General features: G+C 38.8%; 1 protein-coding gene across 1 annotated transcript in view; it reads left to right on the forward strand.

Annotated features, from left to right (window-relative positions):
• The window catches only part of Tnks (tankyrase), a 55181-nt gene extending 42774 nt beyond the window's left edge, over positions 1 to 12407 (forward strand). Inside the window, exons 11-24 of the mRNA XM_013309267.1 lie at positions 892 to 1045; positions 1470 to 1538; positions 2009 to 2174; positions 2685 to 2830; positions 4125 to 4198; positions 5325 to 5557; positions 6178 to 6411; positions 6693 to 6805; positions 7357 to 7520; positions 7998 to 8182; positions 8556 to 8718; positions 9690 to 9816; positions 10993 to 11149; positions 12107 to 12407. Of these exons, the coding sequence (XP_013164721.1) occupies positions 892 to 1045; positions 1470 to 1538; positions 2009 to 2174; positions 2685 to 2830; positions 4125 to 4198; positions 5325 to 5557; positions 6178 to 6411; positions 6693 to 6805; positions 7357 to 7520; positions 7998 to 8182; positions 8556 to 8718; positions 9690 to 9816; positions 10993 to 11149; positions 12107 to 12172 (2051 nt within the window). The 3' untranslated portion in view covers positions 12173 to 12407. The remainder of the gene's footprint in view (positions 1 to 891; positions 1046 to 1469; positions 1539 to 2008; positions 2175 to 2684; positions 2831 to 4124; positions 4199 to 5324; positions 5558 to 6177; positions 6412 to 6692; positions 6806 to 7356; positions 7521 to 7997; positions 8183 to 8555; positions 8719 to 9689; positions 9817 to 10992; positions 11150 to 12106) is intronic.
• The last annotated feature ends 453 nt before the right edge of the window (positions 12408 to 12860 follow it).

The raw sequence follows: 12860 nt of genomic DNA on the forward strand, positions 1-12860 counted from the left end.
ATCTAGATATGTAGCAACCCTACTCTTTGATACATACTCTTTGATTTTTTTAATCTATGTTTTAAGAGTATAAAGTAAGCAAATTGTTAATGGACTTTTAAAGAGATGAAAAAAATAACAGATAAACTACATATTACGCTTAAACTCGTCAATTCCAAAATATTTGTAGTAAAACACATCCCTCGTGTAACCATCTCAAAGGCCGGCAACGCATCTAACGCATAGAACGAATAGACTATGTTTTATTAAATACGCGCGGACGGAATCGCGAGCGATAATTAGTCATTAATAAAAAAAAAACATAATTAGTAGCCTCTTCCAGACTATGTTTTACATCTATGACAAATTTCACAAATATGCAGCTGTACTGGAAGATACCTTTTAACATACATCCAAGCATTTATAATATTAGTAAGATTTATGTATGTAGCGAGCTTATCACCATCTCAAAGACCGACAACGCATCTGCTGTTCCTCTAGTATTGTAGATGTCCATGTGCGTCGTTGAACACATCGGTGTTCCCGCTGCTCGTTTTCCCCCTTTTGCTATAAAAAATCTAGAGGTAGTCCGTACGGAATTAAAAAAAATAGTAGTCTATAATGAGGTAAAGATTTATAACGAGAGTAAAACCTGAAGCAATAACAATAGGAAGACAAAAGACGTATTCTTAATTCGAATATATTTCTTTTAAAATATTCCTGACACTGACAGTTGTCAATGTCACTATTTAACCTCTTTTATTGTTTGTTTACGTTACCGTTTCGATGAGCAAATGTAATCTACATTTATAATTTACATATGACGCCACTGAGCTATTAATTAGTTGAAGTTAGAATGTTGAGGTCTTAAGTGTCAATCGTTTTTTTTTAATTAGCAGTGTTTTTTTCCAGATGCATTCGCGAAAGCAGCAGCATTACGTCTATTGGAGGCAGCTCGTACTGGTGACGTGGAGACAGCTCGCGCCCTACTGGACTCCAGACCTCGGCTCGTCAATTGCAGAGATGTGGATGGAAGGCATTCAACACCGCTGCACTTCGCTGCAGGGTATTTATACATAGATTATTATAAGGTGTCAAAAGAGCAAGCTCCCACTTGAATTCGCTGAAATAGCGAAAAGATCGCTGCCCATAGAAATCCGCAATCGCCGATGCGTTGCTTACTTTTAATCGATGGATAAGGAGACGCACTGAAATCCACTAAATCCATGTCCCCTTTCCATCTTTTCCTTATAAGAATAGGATTAGAAAACATACTTCCATAGTAGGTCTATTATAATTAATTTCCAAATATGTTGGTGGCTCGAAGTCATGCTGCGCAGTGTCTTCCCCCCGCATCCCGCTACGCCGCAATACACCTAACATTATGTTCTGCGCAGCGACTCGCGTGAACTTGAGAGCCGCTGACACATCTGATAACAACTATACAAAGATGTTGTATGTAAAAATAATATGAGTGTTTAAATTTTCAGATACAACCGTCTCCCTCTCGCGCAGCTGTTGCTGCAGAGAGGGGCTGATGTTCACGCTAAGGATAAAGGGTATGCTATGTTTTGTACTTAATTCTCTACGTGTGTTTTTTTTTCAATATAAAAGTCATAGGCAATGGATTTTGTTTATAAAATTATAAAAGCAGTTATAAAAGTTTTGATAGCTTTGATTATTGATTCGATTAAGTTGCGAGAATGAATCGATCGATCGTGTGAAACTATGAAAAATGTATGAAACTGACGCGCGACAATCACGTGTCTTATAGAAGTTATTGCCAGTTCTATACATTTTTGAAGTTCGTTATGGAATCACTTCAAATGGACTTTGTCTAACCCCGTAGCTATGAATCGATTCAAAATTTCACATTAACTTGAACCGTTGAGCTACGACTCAACATCGATGTACTATAACTATGAGACTAACAGTTGTCAGCTTGAAACATAAATCATCATACATACAAATTAAACTGAACCGATTCACTGATCTGCACGGTCTTTTTAGTTAATGCAATATTTGTCAGGGGTCTGGTACCACTACACAACGCGTGTTCATACGGTCACTATGAGGTGACGGAACTCCTGGTGTCAGCGGGAGCTGGAGTCAATGCTGCGGATCTCTGGAGGTTCACGCCGTTGCACGAAGCTGCTGCTAAAGGGAAATCGGATATAGTCAGATTGTTACTTAAGGTAAGTATCATCAGCTAACTATAGGTCCCCACTGAGGGTCTAACTTACCCCAAGTGATGTGACTAAGTGATAGTGAATGCTGGTCCAGTGCATCACTTCACACATATCTTTGACATTCACAGATATGTGCAGCATCACGAAGTTTTCCTTCACACTAACAATATAAGATAATATTTAGCAGATAGCAAATATTTCATCAATGTTTATATGTCTAGGGTATTAGGTAAAAACTTGTAATTTTCTCTTTTTATTTGCCTATTATATATTGGATTTATATGCTCTTTCAGAATATGTTCTACAAATATGACAAATTTAAGCAAGATCCGTTCAGTCTTTCTGGAGATTCCTTCAAACAAACATCCAAACATTCGCATTTATAATATTAGTATGATTATTTTTTCTGTACCCTTAACGAGTGTATTATAGAGGGATTCAGGATTATTAATTACGGGGCACCCTGTAGAATATAATCTAGGTTTAGATAAGAGGATGATGTTTGTTTGGTATCAGCACGGCGCGGATCCGACGCGTCGTAACCGCGACGGTCTTACGCCGCTGCAGCTGGTGCGTGCGGGGGACTGCGACACTGCGGATGCGCTGCGCGGTGATGCCGCGTTGCTTGACGCTGCTAAACGCGGGGATCTCGCTAGAGCCAAGTTAGTTGCCCGATGGGTTTGCTGTTGGACCATTCGGCCATTTCGATTTGTTTTTGATTCTTTACTTTTGTATTCTACTGATTATGTTCAATCGGCCCAACAAAAATCGGGTTGATTGATTTACCAATCAAACCTACCGGTCGATCGGTCCAACGGCAAACATCTCTCTAGTCCTGTATTATAAATTGGAAATAAGAAAAACATCGTCATTTTCCATCCATTATATTACGCCAGAGACTTGTTAGATATCTTAGTCTATCCAAGATAGTTCAAGCTATTTTTTTTTAGTTTAATTACGTTAAGTGCTAAATATTACAAAATCCTTTGTATCTTGTCATATCATGTATAAATTGATATAAAAACGACTAAAACACTCACGTATGGTCTGGTAGCGGCATCGTCTAGTTTCGAGCTGATCGGGAACCCTTCATCAGTCAGTGGGACTGGTATTATTTCGCGGACAAGGCCCTCAGCTCATTGAGTGAGTGTTTTAGCTGTTTTTATTATAATGTCTCACGAAAGTTTGAATAAGTCATATCATGTATGTTATTTTCTTCATCGAGGTATATTTACTGTCGGTTTCTGAGAGCAAAATCTTTATATATATAATTCTTCTGTGCGTGTGTATGTCACTGAACTTCTCTCAAACGACTGGAGCGATTTTGATGAAATTTTTTGTGTATGTTCAAGGGGATCTGGGAATGGTTTAGATTCACAATTTTGTCCGCTGGACAATGTTTTTTTAATAAATTTTTAATTTATTAGTAGTTGTTGATTTTGGAATGTTTTACATTGGATCCGACAGACGGCGCTACCATCATTAATTCAAATTAAAGACGTGTAGACAGGACAACGTCTGTCGGGTCCGCTTGTATCTGTATAAAACATGTCATCCCTGTCAACAAAATAAAGATAACAAGTTTTGCATAGATTTTATATAGAATAAGTAAATTTATTAGATTTTACTCTTCTACCTACTTATGTAAAGTACTCCATCTTTAAGTACGGTTAGCTGGTAGATAACTCATTGAGTTAAACTCGCCATTTTATAACTTTTCGCGAATGGTACGCTTTCGTTACAAAGTCAAGTGTCAGATGTAGTGAGGGGGACATGAACGTTGATATTTTAGTAAGGCTAGTGTTGCGATACACCGACACTGTCGGATTTATTTCCTAACAAAACTGTGTGTACGATAAAAAAGATTTTGGTCTCGGAAACCCACGTTTAAGAAATTATAACATCTCTACCGGGTCAGATAAGTTTGTAGCAATATAGTAGTAAAATTTCTTACAGGAAACTGATAACAGCACAGAATGTCAACTGTAGAGATGCACACGGCAGGAATTCAACGCCTCTACATCTTGCTGGTAAATTATTGTTTAAAAAAAAATCACTAATCAAATTTGTCTATGCACTAAGCAGAGTGTAATCTTTTTTTTTATGTCATAAAAGGTGGCAAACGAGCGAGCGGCCGCCTGAAATCGCTGAAATAGCGAAGTGACCGTTGCCCATAGACATACGCAATTACATATGCGTTGCCTACATTTAATCGATGGAAGAGAGGATGCACAGAAAGAAAATATTTTCCCTTTCCATGCATCCTCTCATCCGGAAAGTCCACTTCCACTTCTTATCCTTTCCTTATGAGAAAAAGGGTGGGAAGGGAAAGAGGAGTAAATAAGTCCTCCGGGACGCACACTCATCAGACTGCACGTCTTCTGTGTGGTCGTGGTATTTCACTGAGCGAGCCGGGACAATTCGTGCGGAGATGTTAAAGCTCGCTCGAACACTGTTGAATCTATATCTGTTTTGAATTTCATCCATATCGTTTCAGCCGTTCTGGAATTACATGGTAGTAAATGTTTGGATGTATGGATGGATGTTTGTAACAAGATATATCCAGATCACTTGTATGAATTACTTTTTACCTTTTGCGAGACTATCTTACATATATAAAAATCGATTGGTGTTCGTTAGTCTCGCTAAAACTCGGGAACTGCTGAACGAATTTATTATCTTGAAATGTTCGTGGAGATCAAGGGAAGGTTTATAAGCTGAGAAAAATTTCCAATAATTCCCAGGTAAACTCTAAAACAGCCCTTTTCTTTTTTCCATATAAACGGCTGAATATATTCATAGAAGAACAAATAGGATAATATGTTTCATTAAATACGCGCGGACGGAGTCGCGAGCGATAGCTAGTCATTAATAAAAAAAACATAATTAGTCGCCTCTTCTAGACTATGTTTTACATCTATGACAAATGTCGCAAAGTTCTATGCAGCTGTACTGGAAGATACCTTCTAACATACATCCAAGCATTTATAATATTAGTAAGATTTATGTAAGTAGCGAGCTTATCACCATCTCAAAGACCGGCAACGCATCTGCTGTTCCTCTGGTATCGCTGATGTCCCTGTGCGTCGTTGAACACATCGGTGTTCCCGCTGCTCGTTTGTCCCCTTCTGTTATAAAAAAAATATATATTTCCAGCGGGATACAACAATTTGGAGGTCGCAGAAGCATTACTAGAAGCTGGAGCGGCTGTCTCGGCACGTGATAAGGGCGGACTTGTACCCTTACATAATGCAGCTTCGTACGGACATCTTGAATTAGCAGCGTTACTGTTGCGCGCCGGCACTCCGCCGAATGCAGCAGATAGGTGGGGCTTCACACCTTTACATGAAGCTGCGCATAAAGCACGCACACAATTGTGTGCGTTATTGGTGAGTTACACACACATATATACAAGCCACGCCTACATAACCACATGCCACGCCCACATAACCACAGGCCAAACTCATAGTCACAGGTAACGCCATATAACCATAAGCCACACCCTCATAACTACAGGCAACGTCAACATACACTCAGACCCCGCCCATATACACATAGGGCACGTCTATGTGCTCAAAGACGACACCCACGCTCACAATTCTACATCATTTTAGATTTAGCAAGGATGATTTTAGCTCATTTAACAAAATTGTTCAACGAAATTTTACTTATTGTAACATTTTTTTAAAAATTTAAACGATTTACTATAGGATTAAACTTAATTTGTGACAAGTGTAAGGCAAATATATTGTTTTCGTAATTATTTGTGTAACTAATTCAATTAGTAACCATATTTGTATTTAAAAGAGAACATGTTCGAACGTGGATAGTCCAAGGGATAACGATATATTTCTCGCTTATAATAGTTTCTCTTAAACCCGAGAATCTCGCATATGGCGGTCGCTTGTCGATTTCATCAGTATTACTTTGCAAAGAGCAAACAACACGTGACAATGATCATTCCTCTCTTTCACTCTTGTATCCTAGCTAAATATGCTGTCTCTTTCAGCTGGCTCACGGCGCAGACCCGTTCCTCAAGAACCAAGAAGGTCAGACAGCACTAGAGCTGGCGGGTGCAGACGACGTGCGCTCTCTGCTGCAGGACGCGATGACTGGCGCTGCAGGGGGTGCGGGGAGTGCGGGAGGTGCGACGGGCGTGCAGGCCCCGCCCCCGCAACCGCCGGCCCCGCCCCGCCTCCCTATACGTTTGCCATCCGGCGAGACTGCTACACTAGCGCCACCGGTAAGAGGAATTTGGACATCTTCTTTAGTTTTTTTTGTCACTTAGTCACTTTCTTTTTTAAGGTTTTCGTTTTTTTGATTTTTTTAAGTGTTTGTTATTAGCTGTGGCCCATAACTACGTCCTCGCGACATTAAAAAAAAAACTAATAAGTATGTGCTCTTCCAGACTATGTTCTACATCTATGTCAAATTTTAGCGAGATTCATTAAACCGTTCTGGAGATAGTTTATCTCAAACATACGTCCATACATTTGCATTTATAATATTAGTAAGATATACCAGGTGATGCCTTCCAACTACTGGGCGGAGGGTTCCCGCGGCAGTCTGGAGGACGCGGCCGGCAGACCTGCCTCCGCACTCTCCACTTCAGAGTGTCTGCAGACCTTCCTTGCTAGGTAACTAACATTTCACTAAGCGCTATTGATTTACACATGTTTGATAAAATATATGATTTTTTAGTAAATTTTAATGACAAAACAGTGTCTTGTCAGACAGACGGACGGACAACAAAGTGATCCTATAAGGGTTCCGTTTTTTTCCTTTACAAGTACGGAACCCTAAAAAGATATGGACTTAACGATAACCTTGTGTACTTTGGAAAAATGTTTAATTCTGTACTTGTAGGATTTATTTTTTATATTTCGTATATACCCGATACGTCTTATAACCGATGCGTCACTATAACCGATACGTCACTATAACCAGTATATTGTTATAACCGAAACATCGTTATAACCTATACGACGTTATAACAGATACGTCGTTATAACCGATACGTCATTATAACCGAAACTTGACTATAACCGATACGTCATTATAACCGAAACTTGACTATAACCGATACGTCATTATAACCGAAACTTGACTATAACCGATACGTCATTATAACCGAAACTTGACTATAACCGATACGTCATTATAAGCGATGTGCCGATGTTGAATGCAGGATCGGTCTGGAGCAGTTGTGGTGCGTGTTGGAGCGCGAGCAGATATCTGTCGACATATTGTCTGAGATGTCGCACGAGGATCTGCGCGCTGTCGGCGTCGCCGCGTATGGACACCGGCATCGCCTGATCAAAGCCGCGAGACATACGCTGCACACACAGTCAGGTAACAATATCACCTCACTAAGGCTCCCCTGAGGGTCTCACCTACCCTAAGAGTGCTGGTCCAGTGCATCACTTCACTCATATCTTTGACATTCACAGATATGTGCAGCATCAACATGTTATCCTTCACACTAACAACATAGGATTTACATATGTAAAATACATTGGTATATAGCGGGATTCGAACCCAGGAGCTGCAGACAAATTAACTGCTTTAACCCTTGAGCCAACCACTCCCTCCCACTTAAATTTAACATACATACCCATAAAAGAAAACCTTTTGATAATCAAGTAAAATAACTATCGCTCGCGACTCCGCATGGACATAATTTAAAAAAAACATAATAAGTAGTCTATTTGTTCTTCCAGACTATTTTCTACATCTATGACAAATTTTATCAAGATCTACGCAACCATTCTGGAGAGACCTTCAAACAAACATCTAAACATTTTATAATATAAGTGAGATGTATAACAGAGTACTACGGAGGCACGACGCTGGTGGAGGTGGTGCCGGAGGAGTGTGGGGGCGGGGCTGGTGCGGCGGGGGCGGAGGGTGCGGGGTGCGGGGAGTACGGGATGCTGGAGCGAGAGATGCAAGACTCTGTGCGCGCACACCGCGACCATGTGGGAGGACAGTTCTCAAGATATCGTGTTGTTAGGGTGAGTACAACTATATTGTCTTTTATTAGGTGGCAAACGTAGTCACCTGGATTCGCCGAAATGGCGAAAACACGACTGTCTATAGACATTTGTGAGAGATGGAAGGTAGGCATCGCATCTGCAATTGCGGAACAGGCAGAGGTCGATTCGCTATTTTGGCGAATTTAAGTAACCACTAGCTTTTTGCCAACTTATTAGTCTATCGTACTAATATTATAAATGCGAATGTTTGGATGGATGGATGATTGAAGGTATCTCCAGAACGGTTCAACGGAGCTTGATGAAATTTGGCATATAGAACATAGTCTGGAAGAATACATAATTATTTTTTTTAGTTGCGAGCGACACTTAATGATTTAATATTCAATTACAGATACAAAAGATAGTTAACGGACGTCTCTGGGAGCGATATCAGCACAGACGTAACGAGGTGTCTGAAGAGGCGGGTGTACCAAACGAGAGGATGCTGTTCCATGGATCACCATTCATAAACGCTATCGTTCAGAAAGGCTTTGATGAACGACACGCGTATATCGGTGAGTTGACTAATATTGAATTAAGTTGACTTGCATTGACTTATGTTTTTTTTTATCATAAGGTGGCAAACGAGCGAGCGGTCACCTGAAATCGCTGAAATAGCGAAGAGACCGTTGCCCATAGACATACACAATTGAATATGCGTTGCCTACCTTTAATCCACGGAGGAGAGGATGCACAGAAAGAAAATATTTTTTCATGCATCCTCTCATCCGAAAAGTCCAATTCCACTTCCCATCCTTTACTTATAAGAAAAAGTGTGGGAAGTGAAAGAGGAGTAAATTAGTCCTCCGGGACGCACACTCATCAGACTTGAGGCGTGTCTTCTGTGTGGTCGTGGTATATCACCGGACGAGTCGGGACTATTCCTGCGAACATGTTAAAGCTCGCTCTACCACTGTTAAAAATGTTGACTTACATATTGACCTACATTGACTTATTTTGATGTTGAGCGAGTGGACTGCATGATTGAATGAAAGGCTGGTTGGTTGCTGATGTTTATAATACGATGAAAGATGATGTACAAAATAGACAAATATGATTTATGTGTCATTGTGCTGAAGCGCAACTGAAGGTCGTGGTGTGAGGGTGCGATGGTACGGGTAAGATCTGAAAGGGCTGACCCCCCGCGCTGCTTCCCCGCCAGCGGTGCTGTAGTACAGAACAGATGATTAGCATTGACTTATACTCATACTGACTTATGTTGACTTACATTGACTTATAATAGTCAATGTAAGTCGACATAAGTCAGTATACGGTATAAGCCTTCAAGTCACAGTTTAAAACTTAAATTACTTATAAAGCTCAGATTGTCGAAATTATTTGTATTATTTCGTGTTAGGTCAATTTTGTTTTGACATACTTTAGAGTAAACGACTGATTTTGACTTGTGTGACATTCGATTGGTGTTCTTCCCCTAAGTGTCATACAGTTAGTTACAGCTAGATTTTTTTTTATTTTGTAATTTCAGGTGGCATGTTCGGAGCTGGTATATATTTTGCGGAGCACTCCTCTAAGAGTAACCAGTACGTGTACGGCTTTGGTGGTGGCTCCGGATGTCCCGCGCACAAAGATCGTAGCTGCTATCTCTGTCATAGGTATATTACTAATATTATAAATGCGAATGTTTAGATGGATGGCTGGATGGATGGATTGAGGATGTTTGTTTGAAGGTATGTCCAGAACGACTCAACGGATCTTGATGAATGTTGCTACGATAACATAGTCTGGAAAAATACACAAGTTATTTTTTTTTATTTGCGTACGACAGCTAACGATTTAATATTATAAATGCGAATGTTTAGATGTATGTTTGATGGTTTAGCTCCAGAAAAGCTGTATGGATCTCGCTGAAATTGGTCATAGATGTAGAACATAGTCTGGAAGAACACAAAAGCTATGTCTTTTAATCTCACTAGCGCCACTCTTTAGCCTATTTTGTGGCATTTTCTGTGCCTAAGTTGGTTTTATAGGACCAACAAGGATATCTAACCCGGTGGATATAAGTGAAACTAAATTATGACAGTCCACTTGCGCCCCTCAGTCTGTCAAAAATATGCTACAAGATCCTCTTTGTATTGTAGCTGTCATTTTTTCTTTTATGTCATTTTCTATGTCTAAGTAAGCGTTCAAGGAGTTTCAATACTTTACAGTTATGTCACATAGAAAAGAAAGATATAATTTATATTTTTAAAATATGTTAAAGTTTTTTTTAATTGTCTTATCTGTTAATATTTAATTAACAATATATATTTTAACAAAAAAGTGAATTTTAATTTATCACTTTAACCAGTATGTTTGACATCCAATATATAAAAGAAAGTGGTGTTAGTTACACTATTTATAACTCAAGAACGGCTTTACCGATATGACTGAAAATTGTTGAAGAGGTAGCTTGGAGCCAGGAGACGGACATAGGATACTATTTATTCATTTTTTCGAATTTATGCCTTGAAGAGCTGCTTTTCATTTAACTTATGTATATATTAAGTTTTTTTATATATCCACACGGAATGAGTCGCAGGCGACAGCTAGTATTCTGATAGAATCAACCGCGACAGTAGCGCCCCTCAGGTTCAGATATTGTTTGACTAACTTTTTTCTTACTAATATTATAAATGCGAATGTTTGAATGAATGTATGGTAGAATGTAACTGTATGCATCTCGATGAAATTTTGAAATAAATATAGAACATAGTCTTATGCTTTTTTTTAATTCCGCTCAGACGGAGTCGCATGCGGCAGCTAGTTTGATATAAAAATGTATATTTCAGACAAATGTTACTATGTCGTGTAACACTGGGTCGGGCATTCCAACTGTCCAGTGCGATGAAGATGGCGCACGCACCTCCAGGACACCACAGTGTGGCGGGCAGACCCAGCCATGGTGGACTATGTTTCCCGGAATACGTTGTCTACAGAGGAGAACAGGTAAAAAAAAATCAACGGAAGAATACGAATCTAATGACACTTCACACGTCAAAATCGCTTCAGAAATTCACTATAAATTAAGATACAAAGGAATTTTAGATAAATCAGTTAAAAAAAATTATTAAAGAAAATCGCAATTGCATATGCGTTGCCTACCTTTAATCGACGGAGGAGAGGATGCACAGAGAGAAAATATCTTCTCTTTCCATGCATCCTGTCATCTGGAAAGTCCACTTCCACTTCCCATCATTTCCTTATAAGAAAAAGTGTGGGAAGGTAAAGAGGAGTAAATGAGTCCTCCGGGACGCACACTCATCAGACTGCACGTCTTCTGTATGGTCGTGGTATTTCACCGGACGAGTCGGGACTATTCCTGCGGAGATGTTAAAGCTCGCTCTACTCTTAAATAAAAAAGTTATTTTTGTAATGCAAATTAAAAATTTGTAGGAGAAAATTTATATTAGGTCAAGAGCTATTTTACTTAGGACACTTTAACCGTGGGTTTCTGAGATTAAAATCTATATATAAAACATATCGTCTGTCATTGACTATTATTGTTCACAACACAGAGATATGTTACAAAGCGTCGGTGGTTCAGGAATCAAGCATTTGACTTTCAATCTGCATGTCCTGGGTTCGAATCCCGCCATGTACCAATGTGTTTTTCCATTTCCGATTTACATATATACATTTATCCGATGTTCTTACGGTGAAGGAAAACATCGTGATGCTGCACATATCTGAGAAGTAATTCAAAGATATGTGTGAAGTCAACCCGCACTTGGCCAGCGTGGTTGACTATGACCTAGTCACATAACTTAGGATAGGCTCCGAGCTCCTCAGTGGGGACGTATAGTGAGCTGATGATGATGATGATTAATTTGCTTTAAACGGAGATTTACGTCTCAGAAACCTACGTTTAATCAAACATTTATGAAATTATTGTTTTTTTTCCAGGCTTATCCAGAATACCTGATAACATACCAGATAGTCAATGAAGAGACAAACACTGGATCTGTTTAATAAATATTTGTGATATTTTTATAGTGCATCTATACTCTAAATGTCAAAAGACAATCGAACTTGTCTATGGTCGGAATGTGAAACAAAAGTTAATTATCTGTGGTCGGAATGTGAAACAAAGTTATTTGTCTATGGTCGAAATGTGACACAAAAGTAATTTGTCTATGGTCGTAATGTGACACAAAAATTATTTGTCTATGGTCGGAATGTTAAACAACAGTTATTTGTCTATGGTCGAAATTTTAAACAGTTATTTGTCTGTGGTCGGAAATGTGACACAAGAATTATTTGTCTATGGTCGGAATGTTAAACAACAGTTATTTGTCTCTGTTCATAAAACAGATTATAAAACTTTTTGTCTATGCTCGGAATAAAACAAAGACAATCTTAAATTTTATTATATCATGGTTAAAATATCACAAATTTTTAAAAACATTCAAACAGATTGTCTATTATATTTTAGACGCAATAGAAAACAATATAGCTTAAATAAATTATCTATGGCCGTCACCTGAAATTAGATGGAAAATCCTTGTCTATGGTCATGTGAAACAAGATATTAGATAAATAAAATGTCTATGGTTAGTAATGTAAATACGTTTTAATTTAATTATTTTTAAGATTCGGGTTTTGGACATAAATTGACATTGCTTTTCTATTTAAAAAAAAAGCTGTGATCTTTTAAAAA

The sequence above is a fragment of the Papilio xuthus genome, unplaced genomic scaffold (genome assembly GCF_000836235.2).
Source record: "Papilio xuthus unplaced genomic scaffold, Pxut_1.1 DF829660.1, whole genome shotgun sequence".
NCBI lineage: Eukaryota > Metazoa > Arthropoda > Insecta > Lepidoptera > Papilionidae > Papilio > Papilio xuthus.